The sequence below is a fragment of the Pinus tabuliformis genome, chromosome X, assembly GCF_031772625.1.
Source record: "Pinus tabuliformis cultivar Carrire ecotype Pingquan chromosome X, CPIR1, whole genome shotgun sequence".
NCBI lineage: Eukaryota > Viridiplantae > Streptophyta > Pinopsida > Pinales > Pinaceae > Pinus > Pinus tabuliformis.
Genome location: NC_142308.1, coordinates 450,051,670 through 450,072,390, shown reverse-complemented (window position 1 = coordinate 450,072,390; position 20,721 = coordinate 450,051,670). Strand labels below are relative to the sequence as shown.

The 20,721-nt window shown below is 36.8% G+C and overlaps 1 protein-coding gene across 2 annotated transcripts in view; it reads right to left on the bottom strand.

The window, feature by feature from the left end:
- EYE (conserved oligomeric Golgi complex component-related / COG complex component-like protein) overlaps positions 1-20,721 on the bottom strand; it is a 175,614-nt gene that overhangs the window by 124,885 nt on the left and 30,008 nt on the right. For both annotated transcript variants that reach the window (XM_089446455.1, XM_089446456.1), the window contains 4 exons: positions 17,342-17,431; positions 17,115-17,234; positions 16,870-16,971; positions 16,381-16,670 (listed from right to left, as the gene is read on the bottom strand). In XM_089446455.1, the coding sequence (XP_089302581.1) occupies positions 16,381-16,670; positions 16,870-16,971; positions 17,115-17,234; positions 17,342-17,431 (602 nt within the window). The remainder of the gene's footprint in view (positions 1-16,380; positions 16,671-16,869; positions 16,972-17,114; positions 17,235-17,341; positions 17,432-20,721) is intronic.

Here is a 20,721-nt window from a genome sequence, read left to right as displayed (position 1 = left end):
GGGTTTGTCCCTGGCTAACACCACATCTTGTGTCCTCTTGTCTTGGCTTGCCTTCTGCGATCTATGTTTATGTTCTATCTGCAAAGTATACATTTAGTCAATTCCGCGAGTCGATCCTCACCCTACAAGGCATTCAAACCGACATTGCTAGAAATGGGATGTTTGGGTTAGAGTGTTTACTAACAAGACTTGCTCACAAAGGCGCTCAGAAGTTCTATACTAGTCAAAATATGCATTTGAGTTTTCCAGCACAAATTTTGTCCATTCCCTTTCTATGGAAGCAATTCCCAAATTTGAAGCAAGTTGTCATGGGTCAAGGTCTCTGGCCTTATTACATTCAACAGATAGCAATTGTTTTGCCAAGTCTTCTCAATTTTACTCTGCATACAACCATGAGCTTTGCAAATATCACAAGTTTTCTTTTGAAGGAGATACCCTAAAATTTTAAGCCTTCAACTAGAAAACAATCTAATAATGATATGGAAGAAGATGAGGGCCAGATAATACTGAGCACAGATCTAGAGAAACAAATTCTCGGTGCAGTTAATTTAGATTTTCTTAAACAAATAAAGAACCCAAAACTGGTTACCCAAATAAAAGGGTTGATAGGCACAAATCCCCGTCATTCACAATTACAACTAGTTCTCTATGGCCTTGATAACAATGATGGATCCATTCCAGGTGTTTCGGTGGAACAAGGAAACAAGGCCATAAAATTTGATGCTTATGATGATATCCTTGTTGACTCTAGTGCTGACAATGTTTCCCCTCTTGTAACTATGTTTCAAGAAATAAACTTGGGAGAGGCACTTATAGGAATATCAAGAGGTGCATGTTTTCCAAGCCGACTCCTATACAGAGGTATGCAATTTCGATTTCTCTTGCAGGAAGGGATCTCATGGTATGTGCGCAGACAAGTTTCGAGAAAGCTGCAGCATTTTGTTTCCCAATAACTACGGGAATTATTAAGGGTCGGATTCCCCGATGACCTCACAGGGCACATACAACATTGTTGAAAAATGTAAGGTGACCTTCCTCAGTCGAGCAAGTCGTCGATGATGACACCAATCACCATGTAGTAGCATCTTTATTGCCAAAAATAGACAATGTTACTATGGTAGCACAAAAAATAATCTTTCTACGTTATTTTCTTGATATCGGGAAAGTTAATTTCAAAGACAGTCCAAAATAATTCATCAACAGTTGCAAGACCTCGAGAGGGGTGTTGATATTCTTGTTGCGACTCTTGGACATTTGGTGACCTCGCTAAATATAAATTTGGAGATTAGCCCAACTATATACATAGACACCGTCATTTAATGCCAAGGCAGGCTTATGGTCCTGCAGTATAATTTTGTACAAGATGTTCACTAACGATCACTTCACGCGGATCACCATGCATCGAATCATGGATGACCTGTGGATTGAAGTGGACTTCAACGATGATAAGTTATCACTGAACCATCGCAGTGACCAGAATAATATGGACATCAGCAGCCATGAAGTTGCGGATGTCCTGAATTTTCCATGCCTTAATGACTTAAAACTACTTGCATCTAATCGACTGTACTAGATCTGGTTCCTCTACTCAACGATTAAAAAGGGTTGTTGCGATTCCTGTTAAAGCAACCAGTTCTGATTCCTATCGAAGCAACCAGTTCTGCCATTATTGTAACCGAGAGCATATCAAAGGGACACGACGATGTGTATGTATATGGTGACTATTGGCATAATGAATAAATAAAACACTTAAACAAATTATAAAGTTATTTTATAATAAATTTATATAAAATCACTTAGAAAAAATTAGAAAGTCACATAATTAATTCTATATATAATAAAAAAAAAATATTTTATAAAAAAAAAGAGAAGGGAAATGGATAAAATCCTATTCCAAGATAATACTACACACGTATTACACATGTCAAAGTGATGTGCGCGATACATAAAAATCTTGCTCAATAAGCTTTGAGGACAAAGCTTTTCAAAGAGGAAGGCAGTGTTATGAATAAAAATATATATAGAAGTAATAAAAATAAAAATAAATATTATAGTTATAAATATTGATCAATTAATTAATAATTAATAATGAAGAGGTATGTCTCATTGGACATGACCATTCGTGACAGGGCCTCTGCCTAGGTATATAAGTGGGCCCTCATTTTGCAACAATCAATCATATTCATCTATCAACTTATCAATATATATTATTTACTATCCAATTGTGTATTCTACATTGAAAGTACAAACAAGTTCCAGTGTTTGTTTGCTACAAATTGTTTGGATTCCTAAACTTTCTTTTGTGTGGTGTGTCCTATATTCTAGAGTTGTGAAGAAATTTGTTGTCCCTTGCACATTCAATAGAAAGGCCACTACATTCATATCTTTGATGGCAAAGTTGAAATAAGAAGAGCTATTGAAAACATGATTGTCATGATTGGGGTGGAGGATGAAAGATTATTGAAATTGAAAGAGACATTTGTGATTATGGCCATGCACAAAATTCTACACACCTCTCTCACTACAATGAAGATACATTGCCATCTAGTCTACTATTGCCTCCTAGATTCGAACATTGATTATGAAAACTTTTGTTTGTTAAAAAGAATGGTGTTTCTGGTTTTCCCACTAATCATTGAAAATTGAAGCAATGTGATGCTTGTATACCTGGAAAACATAGGAAACAACCCTTCCATCATTCTACTTCCAGAGCTTGTAGTGTTAGAAAATCGGAAAGGCAGAACGATTTTCTTATGTTGATAATTACTTGTGATATTATTATATTCTTATTAGCTTCTTTATGTTATTCTTTTATCTTCTTCTCATCAAGCAATCATCAAAGTAAAACACAAAGATCAGGGACACCAGAAGTAGGCACTCAGCCAGGGCTAAAACCCCTATATAGGGGAAAACCCAGTCAAAAACTCTTCCTTCAGTGGATTCAAAATGAGATAGACCAATACCTTAGACCCAAGACCTTCCTCCACCAAGTCAGCCTTCCAATATGATTCAGCAAACTTTGATAGTCTCTTCTTGCCAAGCAGCTACAGCCCAGCGACAACCCAGAAAGTTTGGCCCCAACTTCTCCAGAATTTCGGCCCCCAGCTACTGCTGAATTTCGACCCCCCAACTACTACAGAATTTCGACCCCCTGCAATACTCCAGAACTTCGCACGTGTGGGATAGGAGAGAGAAATTTCGACTTCTTGACCTTGAGAGAGACCACCTTCTTTTCCCTTGGACTTTTCCTCTTCTTCCTTAGAATTTCGCACTTTTCCAGCTTCCTGCAACTGCAGATCGAACTTAATGAGTTGGTGCACCAAATGAGGTCGAGTTGTTGCCTTTATATAGGTGTTTCTGCCCCTCAGTTAGGCTGACTTGTCCTTCTTTGAGGCCGACTTGGTGGAGGAGGCCTAATTGACCTATTTTACATTAAAATAAATTTCTTTCTTGACAAATAAATCCCAAGAAAGGTCTTTTACAATATGACATGGACAAGGATATTTGACATAAACCCTAGAAGCCTACAATGGAGGCTTTGACCTATAAACAATTGACACAAGCATGAAACCCATGCTTTAATAAGTCTATTTTATTTAAAATAAAAATTCTTTTTCTTTCCTTTTGACAAATACATTACATCATGGCTTAAATACAATTATAAAGACCGACACTAATTACATTCTTCAACGTGTAGAAAACTTGGATTGATACATTCTAATTTGTGTGGCCCCATGCCTATTCCATCTATTAATGGAAATAAATATATCAAGTTCTTTATTGATGATTACATCAAGATGTGTTGGGTATACTTGTTGACGGATAAATCACAAGCTTTTGAAACTTTTAAAAGCTTTCATGTATGGATCCAAAATGAAGCACAATCACATATTGGCTCTCTTCGTACTAACCATGGAGAAGAATATGCATCTAATGAATTTGAAAATTATCTTTGCCAACATGGGATTCAACATAAAACAACAATTACATACAATCCTCAATAAAATGGTCTAGCTGAAAGAATGAACAAGAGTATCTTAAATATGATTTGTTCCATGATGTTTTCAAATGTTTGATGTTTTAGGCTAATGTAGTTCTATGTGCAACATATGTGAAAAATAAGTGTCCTTCTCATGCTCTTGGAGATACGACTACGTATGAAATTTGGTATGGCCACATTCCTTTGATAATGAAAATTGGGGTCATCGGTTCCACCTACTATGCCTTGATCATTTTATTACTGATAAAAACTGGTAATTACAAGAACACTCAGAGAGCACTCAAAGAGTCATATCTCCCCCAAGAAATTACAAGATTTAGAATGACAACATGATCCTTCCTGAGATTGACTGCTGTGGCATTTAACAAATAAATATCCTTGCATAGCAAGAGAAATCTGTAGGCTTCCTGGCACACAAAGCAGACTCAATCTAAAGATCGACACAGACACAAACACTCATCCTAAAAGATCCGACCACTTTAGGTTCTTCCCTATGCTCGCACATAGAGACGCAGGCTTCTCAGATCCTTACTCTAGACTTGACCCAAATGCCTTCATCTGGGCATTCCTCCTAATTATATAGCCCATTCCCTCAAAAAAATCTTTCTCCGTGAAATCTATGATTTCAAAAGTAAGATTATCTGTGCAAGGAAATCATCCGAAAAAGAAGGATTTGATAGTCTCGTGCAAAGGTATCAGAATCCTTACAATTATTATATGACATCAAGAAAGTAAAAAATCTTTCCCCGTGAAATCTATGATTTCAAAAGTAAGATTATCCGTGCAAGGAAATCGTCCGAGAAAGAAGGATTTGATAGTCCCGTGCAAGGGTATCAGAATCCTTACAATTATTATATGACATCAAGAGAGTAAAATGTTAGGAATCATTGCTTTCGGGTAACCTTGGAAGGACATCCGCGCAGAGATTCTCAAACATAACTAGTAATATGTGCTGGTGTGTACAAAATGGAGATTCTTTTACGAAGAACCCATGAAAGAAACGTCTAACACCATTGTCGGTTAGAAAGACTTTACAGTACAAAAAATGACACTTGTGGGTGGGTATAGTAACTATGTTGGAAATGATCTATGAGACTTGTGGAAAAGAATTGGACCGTAACTTCTTTTCAGATTCCCAAATCTGATCTTCATGATTTTCTGGCAGTTGAAGGAAATTAATTTCTTCAAAGGGATTATCTTCTGGATCTGATTGATGATGAAAGTCATTGTATTCCATTCTGGTCCCATCAGTACTTGAGGCAAGTTGTCTTGCACAAAATCTTTGGCTTACAAACCAGTGAGTATGACCACATCTCCTTATTGCATTTAGGAAAGTGATATCTTCTATTTCCATGACATCTTTAAGACTTTTATACAAGACTCGAGTATGGAGTGAGCCGGGTACAGAAAAACCATCAATCTTCAACCGTGTGAACTGATAGGGCATGGTAAGGATAGCACTGAGACCATAGATTTTCCACCAATCTATAAACCAATCTGGGAGAGGATCTTCTTGATTCATTCTTTCTGTTGGCTGGTCTTCATGGCTGAAATCAAATTGGAGATGATAGAAGAAATTGGATGAGATATTTTCTAAATTCATCATTTGGAAGAAAGCAGACTTTTGCCTTTCCGGATCAAAATCAGTCCTTCTAAGAGGATTGTTAAATTGTTTAATTGTGAGTCTGCAATTTCCAATTCTGTTATCATCTTCATAGTAGATTTCATAAGCGATATTCCCAATATGAGCCAAATAATCAAGTTCTTGAATGGCCAGATCATTTTCAACTTCTTGATCATCCCAAGTCCAGAGATTGGGAATTCCTTCTCTCCACCTTATCTCTTTTACTGGGTACCATTCATCATCATGATCAAATAGCAGGGTACGACTGATATTGGGATACCTGACCCATCCATAAGGGGTTTCTATTTCAACACAATCTTCGACTCTTCTTATGAAATTACAAGCTAGAGAATGAATAGAATTCTTTTCTAAGAATTCCCTGGATAGCATATCAGCAAAAGAATTCTTGTGACCAGGAATGAATTCAATTTCAAAATTATATTGACTGAGTGTCATCATCCATCTTACCATTGCAGCATCTTCAAAATCACATTTTTGGATGGCGAATTTTAATGCCTGACAATCAGTTTTTACTAAAAATCTTGTATAGATAACAAAATCTTTGAATTTTTCAATTCCCAGACAGACTGCTCTGAGTTCTTTCTTGAGGCTTGCCCAGTTTGTCTGAGTTGTAGACCATAATCCAGAGGCATACTGGCAGATTTCTAGAGGTTCTTTCTTTTTCTCCGGATTTTCTTGGCAAAGAACAGCTCCCCATCCAATATTACTAGCATCTGTCATGATTACCTTTTTCCAGTTTTCTTGTATTGGACTTAAAGGCTGGATTTTGCAGATCCTTTCTTTGATTCTCCGGACAGTTCTAGTGCATTCTTCATTCCATGGGATCAGTTCTTTTTGCAACCTCTAGTTCAAAAGTTTTCTTTCTTGGGCACAATGCTGAAGAAATTTAGATACATAATTTAGGCTTCCTAGAAACCTTTGCGGCTGTGTTTTATCTAAAATTTCATCAGGAAAATTATCAATAAAATCCAGACTCCTCTGGACTACTTGGTAGGAGCCAAATTGTATATTGTATCCAAAAAAATCTATCATTTTCTTGAATAATTTCATCTTTGATTCAGAAAGAACTATTCCATTTTCTTTTATTCTCTAGAGGAACATCTTCAAATGCTTGATATGAGCAAGAATATCTTCTGAATGAATTAAAATATCATCAATATACTTTTTAAGAAAATCTTCCATACCTTCAAAGGTTTCATCCATGATGCGCTGAAAAGCAGAAGGGGCATTTATCAAACCAAAAGGCATTATGTTCCATTCGAAATGGCCTTCTGGTACTGAAAAAGCAGTCTTCCATTTGTCTGATTCTTTGATCCCTACCTGCCAAAATCCTGATTTTAAGTCAAATTTAGAAAATATCTTTGACTTAGAGATTTGTGCCAAGATGGTGGATGGTTTTGGAAGAGGATAGGCATCATAGTCAAGCAAATTATTCAGAGGCTTATAATTTACTACTAGCCTTGGTTTTCCTCTGGCTACTTCAGCATGCTTATTAACATAAAATGCAAAGCAAGCTATTGGACTCTTACTTTTCCTGATCAGACCTTTTTGTAAGAGTTCTCTGATCTCTTTCTTGCAGAGGGTTAACTGCTCCTGATTCATCGGAATGGCCTTTGATCTTCTAAGTTTTCCATTAAAATCCTTTTTCAAAGGTAGCTCGACTTCATGCTTATGTACATGCCAGAAGGCATTTGGATCTTCCGAGCAACATTCCAAAAACTTACTCCTTAGATCTATTATTTCTCTGTCAAATTTTCCTTGTTCAATGTTTTCATCTATCCTGAGGATTTCTTTCTTCTTTTCCATCTTTGCCAACAAATTCTCTAACCTTTCAATCCGTTTTATTCTATTGGGTGAACTTGAATTTATGAAAGGAAAAAACAATTCTTTACCTTCTAGTTCCAGAAAATAGCCGAATCTCTTTGTTTGTTGGTCAAACTTTGCTCCATGTTTCTGGAAATTTTGAAAGAAAGGTGTTCCCAAATACATTGCGCAATCCATACCTGTGACAATTGGACAAACAACTTTGATTCCAATGGATTCTGTAAGAAAGATATCCACTGAAACTTCTGAAGTGGTCTTGATATCTCCGCTGGCCGTTGTGACTTTTGGACAACTTGTAGGTCTTAAGAGATGAGATTCTACAACTGAATTATTTACAATATTAAGCCTGGAACCAGTATCCATGAGGACTTTCCAGTATTCAAATCTGGTACCAATTCTGACTTTGAGCTTAATGCAATACATCACATCTCCAGTAATTTGATTGCATCCTAGACCAGTCCGATCTGTTTCTTCATCAGAATCATGCTCATGAATTTCTACTCCTTTAAACGGTTTCTGATGATAAGTATAATTTTGTGTTTGGGCTGAGAAAACAGGTTGTTTTGAACTGGATCCTTGTTCATTTTCGGCTTTCATTCTTCTGAGTTGACAGTCCTGATGACTTTCAATACAAAGCCTTCGGTTCTCCTTTACTGTCTTTCTCAATTCCTTTATTGCTCTATGGATGCTAGGCAAGGTTTGTGGTAGATCTTCACCAAAATCTTCTTGCCTGAACTGTCTTGTCAAAGCTTCTACTGAGAAAAGAGATGTTGGTGGCACATATCCTCTGTTGGGATTATTCTGCTTTGCTGGTTTTGAACTTAACTGATTTACCAGCAATTCTTTATACATTTCTTTCAGCTAGGGATCTGTGGCTGCCATCATTTGTGCGAACAAATTTCTTGTTTGTTCTTCTGTCTCAGGCTGTTTCATCATATTTAGAGAATGACACTGGCAGACATCTGGATCACTGCAATCACAATTATCTTTAAAACATTCTACACAGTGGGGATCATTACAATATTCATCCTCAGAATCAGAAGTGTTAGAGTCAGAATTAAATCTATTTACATAATTTGATTCTTCTTCACTAGTGATTTCTTCACAACTTTCAGGCAAATTCAAATAATTTACCTTTCCAGATTTATTTCTATAAAAGATTTTCTTTTTACCTTTCTCTGATTTATCTTTTTTTCTGTCTTTTTGTAAGTCTGGACAATTTGGGGAAATATGTCCTTTCTGGTTACAATGGTAACACTTGACTTCCTTCTGTCTGGAGTATAGTTGTGTCTTTTTGTAATCCTTTGGTTTTTTCTGATGGATGATTCTTTTGCCAGAAAAATTCCTTCTAGAGTGCTTCTTTTTCTTGTAAGCACTTTGTTCTCTCCCCCCTGAATTTTTAGGGGCGGAAAGATGCCATTGTTTGCATAGTTGTTGATAACCATGCGGCTTTCTTGGATTTGTGGCTGCTCGAGCAATTTTCATTTGTGAGCAGAGTTCAACAATTATTGCTTTAACTGCTTGCCGAATAACTCCAAATTTGTAGTCACCAATCTTTCCAGGTAATTTAGTGACTATGGCTTGTGAAACCCATAATGGTAAAGAAGAGATGAATATTTCTTTCCATTTTGGTTCAAGAATGAGTTCAGGAGATAAAGTATGCAACCGGTGTAGGAACTCATTAAAATATTCATCAAAATGCTGCATATTATGGAGTTTCATAGCAACCAAAGTGATAGCAGTTAAATCATTGTTAATCTGTGGAAACCCAATGAAATTTACAGTGATGCCATAAAGTAAACAACCAATCATATTGTTTACAGGGAGTGATGTTGTCGGGTCCATGTATACACTTCCATCTGCATTCAGAACTTGTGAGTTTTCCCATGTTGTTAACAGAGCGGGATCTTTCAATGTTTCAGCTTTTAACCATGAGTCTAAAGATCCTTCAAACCCACCAATAATTCTTTTGGTAGAATTAATGGGTCCAATATCATCAGCCAAATAAGTTCTATAACAAACAAGCATAGAATGCATAACTGATAAAACTTCTGCCTCAATGCAATTATCTATATTCCATGAATATGTGGAAGATGCAGACCAATCTTTATGGTATTCAGATTTCATCAAGTCTCTTTTGTCTGGGGCAGGGCTCCAGGTAGAGTTCCAGGTGGATCTGGATGTGGTTGCATGGACCATATGATCTTCAGGAATGTTAAACTGAGCTTTGTCTTGAGGAGAAAAATTCTATACATACTCCTCAAGTTTTTCTAGGGAAGGTTCCTCATCATCTATCTCTATCTTATGCAACCCGGTATCTTCTTTGTCTTCCTCATCATACCACTGTTTTCTTCCTGTTTCTTCTTCTTTTACATTTTCCTCTTCTGCTTTCTTCATTTTGATCCATTCTGTCAGAGAGGAAGTGGTTGATGTACTAGAATGTGAGGATGTTATGGGATTTGATTTTAGATGTCCAAAATAACTTGGGGCAGCAAAAACACTGTATGGATAAGAGGTTCCTGGTTTGGGAAACTCTATTTCTACAGGCTGCTTTATAAGACTTGATACTGAACCAGAGATAGTGTAGGGCATCTGTGATGAAGGTTCACTAAATAAGGTAGTGGATTTGTAAGAGTCTGATGAAGGCTTCTTCTTCAATAATTCAACAGAATTGGAAGCATTCAGAACTTGCTTCTTTATAACATCAAGACTAGAATTCACTCTAACAATTTCTTTCCCATGAACTATAGCTGCATCAACTATCTTCTTTTCTGTGGATATTCTGAGTTTATCCAAACTTTCAGCTATATGTTTATCATTTTCTACTAAAGTCTTGACATTATCATTCAAACAAACCAAAGCATAATCCTGCTTTTGCAACATTCTATTCATCAAGTCTTTCAGAATGTTATTCATTTCTTCTATGGTTTTATGCCGGTTTCTCAAATATTTTTCCAAACTAGAAAGAGCAAGATTAGTCCAGTTTGTAGCAAGGACAGAGTCTTTCACCAAGTCTTCTGTCTGGATTGGGAAAAGTTTGAAGATTTTCCCATCATTTTTTCTGATGACAAAATTTTTCCAAGGTGGAAAATCATTGTCAGTTTCATAGATCTGTCCATCAAAAAGTTCCCATTTATGTTTTGCAGGGGAACCAGATCTAATCATGTTTATCTGCAAACAGCTGCAGATATCTTTTATCAATTTTTCTCCTTTCACTCTTATGGCTTGCAAATCTCTGGGCAGGTTGGGTTTGGATAACATGCTTTGTATTTTTGGAGAAAATTCTGGAGTCACAAGGGGAGATGGAATAGTAACAGGATTGGATTCCATCTTTTCTACTACAAAATTATCAACATTTAGAATTCTCTTCTGCCTAGCCTGATTTAAGAAACTTTTCCTCAAGGATTCCTCTATCTGATTAGAGGAAGGATAATACCACTCATAAAAGGAAATCCATTGATTGTTGGATTTCATCCATTTTTTCCATTCCTCGTTTTTCTGAATGTTGAAATTTTTCTTTTCTTCTTTAGGCAGCAGTCTGAGTTCTTCAACATATCTGTTTTCAGATTTATGTGTGAAAATGTCCCAGTTAAACATTTTCTTTTTCCATTGATTGTCAGGATCATATGGACTAATTCCTTTATAGATTTTCAGAAAGGCAGAAATTTCATTATCTGAAGGAATTTCCACATGCCTTGGAATTTTATTTTTGGGATTTTTCTGTATGATGGAATTTCTTATCCATCTGTGAAACCTAAACCCTGATGGTTGTTTTTCTGTGTTGACTGAATAATTATTTCTTCATGGATGTTGAAGAAATTTGTCTTAGTATATTCTTCTTCAGATTTACTTTTATCTGGTATAAAAGTAATCATGTTTATTCTCCTTCTGTCATCTTCAACATTGCCATGTGGATTTGGTGGAGGTGAAGAAAATTGACAGAAAGTTTTAGAACAGTGTGGATGGTCACAGACAGCAGCTAGGGAATTACTAGAGGAAGCAATTTCACTCGGAACTAATTTTTTTACAGTATGGAGAAATGTAGGATCAACTGAAAATGTGGGACTAGTATTTACAGATGTAGAAATATTTACAGAGGGTCCACCACGCTCAGCTCGTGACTCTGGAAAGATAGTATGGACATTACCATCTTTGGTGGTAAAGATTGTGGAGGAATTGATAGGAGAAGGTCGAGTTGGTTTTCTGATGGATTCCCATTTAGTAACCCATTCGTAAGGAGGTTTCAATTCAGACCGGGGAATCATCTGGGGTGCAATAAGATTCATGCCATAATCATGGGTGATTAAAGTGGTGAATTCAGATTGTGATGAGACAGATTTAACCATAGAAGGAGTAGTCTTTTTATAGAATTTGACTACTGAGGACCACCATATGGCTATGTTTTTACTATCATCCTCAAAATCCTCATAACCATGTGTTTGTAAGCCTAACATCAAAGCATTTATAGCATTTGGATCTGTCAAGGCTATGGAGAAATCAGGAAAGCATGACCATGAAGCTGGGCCATAGGCAAGGGTCCCTTGGCATCCACCAATAAGGGCTTTAGGAAGAGTTTTCCATCGTCGATCAAAAACACAGGAGAAAAAGGCAACATCCTGGCCTTTCCGGTGTAGAGGCTGGATACCTATTTGGACATGGCCAAAATGGGCAAAATTATAGCCTGCTTTTCTGGCAGCATCAAACTCGGACTGATTTATGATATTCAGAGAATGGAGGATATTGTTATTTGAGGTTGTTTGCAAAACTTCTTCTTTGACCTTATATCTCCAGAACTGGATGGAGTCCAGTAATCCTAAGTTTTTGTAAACATTTTTCGGGTCTACTTTTGGAAGAGTCCAAGAATCAGATGCAACAGGTTCTGAAAATAGATTAACAGACTTATCAAGAACTATAGACTCTGTAACAGATGAGTTTCTTTTCTCTATATTTGCTTCTTCTTGTTCTTTTAGAATTTCTTCAAAGGATCTATCCCCAAATTCATGACGAGAACTAGATGCAGATAAAGAGTCCATGACAGCGTGAAGAAATAAGTATAGCGGAAGACAATTAACTTATGCAACTTCAGAGTAATAGATATAAATCTTCAGAATGTTGTGTACCAGATTTATCAGTATTGCGATCGTAAGTAGAGCAGGTTTCGCGGCTCCTCCTGGAAAGAAGTTCTAATCTCCTAGTCTTCAAACGCCATAGACGCCATCTTCGGCTTTAACAGGCAACAGACATTATCGAGACTCAAGCAAACTCAGATGTTCCCAACAGTATGCTCAAACGAAATGGAAAAACGAGGAATGGAAAAGAAACAAGCTTGATGCAAGGAGTTAGAAGAGCACCTTCTTGGAGTACTCAAATACCACCAAGGCATATTGTCTTTATGATGAGGTAAACAAAAAGTTCATTCTTTCCATAGATGTATTTTTCCTTGAATCTTCCAAGAATGACAAATCTATTGAGCAACAACTTGATGGTCTAAACAAAATCACTCATGTAAAGACACATCATGAATTTGATGATGAGATTCCACATCTTAAAGTGGGGATCCCTATCTTTGTTCACTAGAATCTCCTTTTGAAGCACCATCTCCCCCTCATGAAGTTCTAGCCACTTCATCAAATCAAGAAGATACATTGGAATATGTGATTGAGAGGATTGAACAATTGAACATTGATGCAGCACCATCTCAATCAATAGAGCAACCTGGGCCATCTCAGAAAGGTCCACCAAAGTAGCTCATCAAGGCACTTGAAAGTGTTCATCTTGATGAGTTCGAAAAGACAAGGACCAAAGGTTCTACCAAACAAGATGGAAGTGACAGATAATTTAGATTCAGGTGATGTAGATACTGGATGTTTCATATGATCGTGAATTTAATATATCTACTAACTTTGAACTAACTTCCTTGGAATAAGTTGCTTCTCATGACAAATGGAAAGAAGCCATGTAAAAGGAATATGATGCTCTTGTCAAGAATGGGTCATGGAAGTTGGCGGACCCTCCATTAGAAACCAAACCACTCAGTTGCAAGTGGGTCTACAAGAAAAAATATAAATCAAATGGCTCACTTGACAAGCACGAAGCAAGGCTCATGGCAAAAGGATTTGCACAATAAGAAGGTATTAATTATGAGGACATTTTTGAACCCACAACAAAATGGGCCGCATTTGTACTCTATTTCCCTTGTCAACAAAGAATGGATGAAACTTTATCAAATGGATGTGAAGGCTACTTGATCAAAGACTTGAAAGAGAATGTCTTCATGTCTCAAAAGAAAGGTTTTGTTATGAAGGGGCAAAAACAAAAACCATGTAAACTCATCAAATCCTTGTATGACCTGAAACAAGCACCATAAGCATGATATGAAAAGTTAATTGAGCAGCTTCTGAAATTGAATTTCAAGCATGTTAATCTTGATGATGTAACTCTGTCAAGAAAGTTCGCAAAATTGTTGTATCTATGGTAATCTATGTTGCATGAAACGTTGCCCCCAAGTCCATTTCAGCCAGGAAATGAAACGGAAGCGCGTAAACACGTACAGTACGGCCTGGAAACGAGTTTCCGATCGTACTGGCACGTTTCATGTTGGGGAAACGTGGCCAGTACAGTTGGAAACGAGTTTCCAGGCCATACAACGGAGTTTCCACTTCATATTGCGATTCTTTTTTTTTCAGTTCTAATTTTTTATTGGGCGAATAAAATATCTTGTGGATGCTTCTAGATGCCTCTCTCAAGTTATAAAAAGACTCTCGCCTCATTCCCTCATCACACAATTGAGCAAGTCGTTTCTCTTGGAGACGGACGATTTTAGCAAAGGAGAAAAGAGGAAGAGAGCAGTGGTCTTTTGTCTTTATAGTTCTTGCAGCCTCATAGTCTTTATTGTACTTGCAGCCTCATATATATAATCAAGGCTGATTTTGAGATTTGGATATATAACAAAGGTTGATTTTGGATATTCTGATATTGCTATTTTCATTATGTGATCATTCATGAGTAAATGTGATGTAAATTTAATCATAATGTTTAAACTTTAAATGTAATAAATTATAATGTATCATGTATGCTTTATGATTGCACATAACATTTCTTAAATGTCCTAAATTCTAATATATATATATATATATCGCGTTTCCCCGTTTCCAAAATTTGGGAGGGGGGGGGGGGGGTGACGTTTTGTACCCGTGCCTGTTTCGAAAACTCGTACCCATTTCCCCGTTTCGTGCAACTTAGCTTGTAATGTATGTAGATGATATGTTGATAACAAGGAACAACAAAAGCTATATTGCATCCATAAAGAAAGAATTGAAGAAAACTTTTGAGATGACAGATTTGGAATATATTCAATTCTACTTGACAATTGAAGTGACTGAACATCAAAAGTGCATATTCATTTCCCAAAAGAAGTATATTGGAGAATTGTTGAACAAGTTTGACATGGTTGAATGTAACCCTCTTTCTACTCTAATGGAAGAAAATTTGAAGTTCATATCAAAAGAAGGGAATGAATTTGAGGATGCAACCAAGTAAAGACAATTTGTGGGAAGTTTTATCTACCTTACCACCACTAGACCAGATATTTCATTTGTTGTTGGGAATATTTTCAAGTTTATGCAAAAACCTTGTGAAGAACATTGGACTGCTGCAAAAAGAGTTCTAGAATACTTAAAGGGTACTCAAGATTTTGGACTCAAATATTCTGAGGTGGATGACTTCAATCCAATTGGATATTCTAATTCAAACTTCGATGGGGGTAAAGAAAATGAAGTGTCAACTTCAAGTTATCTCATGAGCCTTGGATCAGTTGTTGTCTTCTAGAGGTCACGCAAATAGTTAGTTCCAACAGAGTCCACAATAGAGACTGAATATGTGGCAACTGCAAAAGCAACAAAGGAGATAGTGTGGCTCAGGAAAATACTTGAAGATTTGCGAAAAACAAGTGAATTTTACTCCTCTTCTAGTTGAGAATACTTCTGCAATCAAGTTGGCCGAAAGTCCCAAATTCCATGATTGAACCAAGCACATCAAGAGACAGCACCATCTGATTCGATATCATGCAGCTGCCAAGACTATTCATTTCAGGCATTATTCCACAATTGAGTGAATTGCAGACATCTTCACCAAAGTGCTTGGAAGAAAAAAGTTTTAAAAACTTCACTAAGATGCTAGGCACCTAACCTTTAGGGATTATGGTAAATTGTAAATATTTAAAATAGGAGAAATTTGAAGAGTTAGGAGAATAGGAAGAGACACCTTGGAAGATGAAACCAAAGGTCGCAAAATCTTGTATAAATGAATGTTTTGAGTTAATGGAATGCAAGAAACTATGGAGTTATTCCTCTGTCCAATAGTATTTATACTTTCCAATTTAAATGTAAAGTAACAATAATTATCTGTGTACAAACAATTTACATTTTGTGCCAATCACCAGAGAACTTTGTGTCATGTCCTGTTGGGATGTATTCTAATTCAGAAGCGCTAGTGTTTTGAAAACCGACACTATGTATGAGGTATGGTTGTCTTTCAAGTTTCTCCCATGAACTAGGAGAAGCAAGGCTTTTATCTTAACCAATCTTGGACAAACTAGACCCAACCCTAAGCAAAAACACCCTCCAAGGCTGAGAAATAACTAGGCAGATGGCAGAAATGTAACTCTATGGCTTTTACAAAGTTGAGTCACATTTCCATTATATTAGCTACAAGAGTAAATCATTTAAAAAATGCATACATGGTTGTTTACCACACTAAAGGAGCATTGTAAAATAGGTCTTAATAGAAAATAGAACAAGTGCTTGGAAAATTCCAAAGATAATCATTTACATCTTACTGCTGCAAATTTATGATATTAGACTGCTTTTTGAAAATGATGATAACAATTGGCTTTAAAGGAGTGAGAATGCACCATTTCCATTCTTGCTCAAGCTCAAGAAGAACCTCATCATAAAAATGAGGTAACCAGCTCAAAAACGAAGTATAGTTGCCATTTCCCAGGGCCGAAATAGTTGCAGGTTGCCTCTCCCCAAGTTGTTTTCCACCACTTGCTTTGCTATTTGCCACATTTCCTTTTCCAGCATCAAATTCTTCCCACAAGAAACGTAACGGCTTCATACGTGTCTTAGTATATTGCTGTTCCAGATATTTATACCGACCAATACGGATAAGAATATACCGTAAACCTTGTGCAGACTCAACCTGCAGAATGAAAGATCAGTCATATACCAAGTTGGTTCAGAATGTAGTCAGAAACATGCTTTCATAACTATGAATACATTCTCTACACTATATCAAGAATATTCCAATGTACACCTAAATTCATGTCAAAAATCTAACTCAGTTTACCAAAATAATATTTCACCAGTTAAAATAGGATAAATAGATCACAAAGCATAACCTTACGGTTAGAAAGCGCATCCAATAAACGAGGTTGTACCATTCCCTCCAACCGGTCTTCTAAAACTTCTAACTGCCTTTTCACATTTGCAAACTCTGAAACCTGAAAACCATTCATTTATCATAAATAAGTTCAAATATAGCCCTCAAAATCGAATTAATTACAAATATGAACTAACAAGGCCATGCACCCTCTCATCACCATTGTCTATCATTTTCTTTATTAGAGATCATGTGACTACATACTTCACCAACAACAGACAAGCAATGTCTCATATTAGCTAAGGTTTCTGCAGCCTGAGAAAGGTCTCCACTTGCAAATACGTCTTCAACACTTGCACTCAACTTCGTCAAACCTGCAGCATCCTGTTTCAGAAATAAAGCCCAGTCAGAATATTGCTGAATAAACTTACTCTCAAACCTCAACCAACAAGGAGCTTCCTTCACTGAATTTAAACAAAGAAAAAACCAACCTGCAGGGTCTCATATGCAGCTTCCATACGCTGTTTGATTGTATCCACTCTTGCAAGTGCTGCTACAGATTCTGCTGATGAACCTTCTGCCTAATTATCAAAAGCAAGAAGTAAGGCATGTCTCTATTCAATTTAGATGCTGATAGCACTTAATAACTATTGATATCAATTTCTGCAGATTCCCTTTAAGAGTGTGCCATAACAAAGCTTCACAAGAATCCATCTGCTTTCTTATCTAATTGGAGCATTTAAAGCAGATATGAATCTCCCTGACTGAATAGAGATATAAACTGCATACTGTAAAGGGAAAAGGAGATCGAAGCATATAATTCAGTATAGATTTTTTTAACAATTTTAACATTGGGTGTAATTTTTGGGCAGCCCCTTGTCAACTTGAAGCCAAAGGGTAGATTAATGTCTTTTCTAGGGAAATTTTATGATCTTCTTCTTCAAACCTTGCAACTTGGATACTTTATTCACTACAAAGCTGCTACCTCTTCCTGGTGCTGAAAATCTTGCTTCCCTACTACAGATAGATTTTCCTGACAATGAAATATCTCTGTGAAGAGCAGATATTTTCTCCATGCATAACCTGATGACAAGAAAAATATTTTGCACTGAAAGCTGACCAGAAAGCATTTTATGGTAGGGTGTAAAGGAATGCCACTACACAATTCTGTTTGTAGGATTTCCAGACCTAGCAGACCCTGAATCGTGGCCAATTCTAACTCAGGCAGAGTGAAGTCTCTTTTATGTTGAGTCAACTGGAACTTATAATGACCCAGAGGCAAAGTTTAACAGGTCCGGGGTTATGCAGGCTCCTCAGACTTCAATCCTCTGTCACAGATGTGTAAGAGAGGCATCCAGAGACAGAAGCAAGAGTAGAGGCAGAGATCCTTCCAGACACAAGACTGCACATATCACCATTTCTAAACATTTAAGAGAAATAACAGAGGATAAAGCAGAAAGAGGACAATAATGAGTTCTTCCCTGCCATATTGACCCTACAGCTATGAACATAGTAGCCATGTTTCGAACAAAATTTAGAACAATAGAACAAAAAAAAACAGTAGGAAATGGTTCAAGGAAAGAAAAAGTTAAACAATATAAACTTAAAATGGCAAACCACTGAAAGCCACTTTCAAAATGCAGGAAATACTTGCACTAAGAGCCAATGATGAGTCCTGGTCTAGACTTGAAACGTCGACGAATTAAAGATGGAGACTGTAGAATATCCGAATTCAGTTTCTCAAAAACCACACCACAGAAATCTACAAACCATTATCATGACCCTGTACAGAGAGGAAACCTGGAAAGAGATCCGTGATCTCGAAAAGACAAGGGTTAAAATACAGAGAAAGGAATCAGACCAATCACTTCTTTGTAAATCAGTCCTAATGATGAGTCTTGGTCTAGACTCGAAACGTCGACGAATTAAAGATGAAGACTGTGGAATATCCGAATTCAGTTTCTCAAAAACCACACCACAGAAATCTACAAACCATTATCATGACCCTGTACGGAGGGGAAACCTGGAAAGAGCTCTGTGATCTCGAAAAAACAAGGGTTAAAATACAGAGAAAGGAATCAGACCAATCACTTCTTTGTAAATCAGTCCTGATGATAAGTTTTGGTCTAGACTCAAAACGTCGACGAATTAAAAATGAAGACTGTGGAATATCCGAATTCAGTTTCTCAAAAACTAAACCACAGAAATCTACAAACCATTATCATGACCCTGTACGAAGGGGAAACCTGGAAAGAGATCCGTGATCTCGAAAAGACAAGGGTTAAGATACAGAGAAAGGAATCAGAGCAATCACTTCTTTGTAAATCAGTGCTGATGATGAGTCTTGATCTAGACCCGAAACGTCGATGAATTAAAGATGAAGACTGTGGAATATCCGAATTTAGTTTCTCAAAAACCACACCACAGAAATCTACAAACCATTATCATGACCCTGTACAGAACGAAAACCTGGAAAGAGATCCATGATCTCAAAAAAACAAGGGTTAAAATACAGAGAAAGGAATCAAACCAATCACTTCTTTGTAAATCAGTCCTGATGATGAGTCTTGGTCTAGACTCGAAAAGCCGACGAATTAAAGATGAAGACTGTGGATATCTGAATTCAGTTTCTCAAAAACCACACCACAGAAATCTACAAACCATTATCATGACCCTGTACAGAGGGGAAACCTGGAAAGAGATCCGTGATCTCGAAAAGACAAGGGTTAAAATACAGAGAAAGGAATCAAACCAATCACTTCTTTGTAAATCAGTCCTGATGATGAGTCTTGGTCTAGACTCGAAACATCGACGAATTAAAGATGAAGACTGTGGAATATCCGAATTTAGTTTCTCAAAAACCACACCACAGAAATCTACAAACCATTATCATGACCCTGTACAGAGGGGAAACCTAGAAAGAGATCCGTGATCTCGAAAAGACAAGGGTTAAAATACAGAGAAAGGAATCAGACCAATCACTTCTTTGTAAATCAGTCATGATGATGAGTCTTGGTCTAGAGTCGAAACGTCGACGAATTAAAGATGAAGACTGTGGAATATCCAAATTCAGTTTCTCAAAAACCACACCACAGAAATCTACAAACCATTATCATGACCCTGTACGGAGGGGAAACCTGGAAAGAGATCCGTGATCTCAAAAAGACAAGGGTTAAAATACAGAGAAAGGAATCAAATCTGTACTTCCTTAACCAATCACTTCTTTGTAAATTAGTCCTAATGATGAGTCTTGGTCTAGACTCGAAACGTCGACGAATCAAAGATGAAGACTGTGGAATATCCGAATTCAGTTTCTCAAAAACCACACCACAGAAATCTACAAACCATTAACATGATTACTCATCAAACTCATCACTACTAGTAGAAATGGGATCATCAGCAAGAGCTACATAAACATCATCTGGCTCTGAGTTTTTCAGACTCCTTGGATTCCTCAACCTTACAATATGGTAGAAAAAGTTTAACATGCCTAACCAATGATTTTGGTTTGAGTGAAGGGTTCATGTCCTCAATGTTATAATATGGTTGAAAAAACTTAACATGCCTAACCAATGATTTTGGTTTGAGTGAAGGTTACATTTTTGTTAAGGCCATGGCAAAGGAGTTCAACAATCAACACCACCAACATCAAGGTACATAAAGGGCTTGGTGCTCTTGATTAAATGTCAATCCTATACCCTCATCCATGATAGATATCAATGAAAATGTTGCAATCCTACCAATCCCAAAATCCTGAAAATATTTAAGCCTATTGAAGTTTGAGTAGGATATGAAATTTTACTTTTATCATATGAAATCCATAAGGTTGGAGCTTGGAAACACTCTCAAACATTCTGAAACAATTAACGGT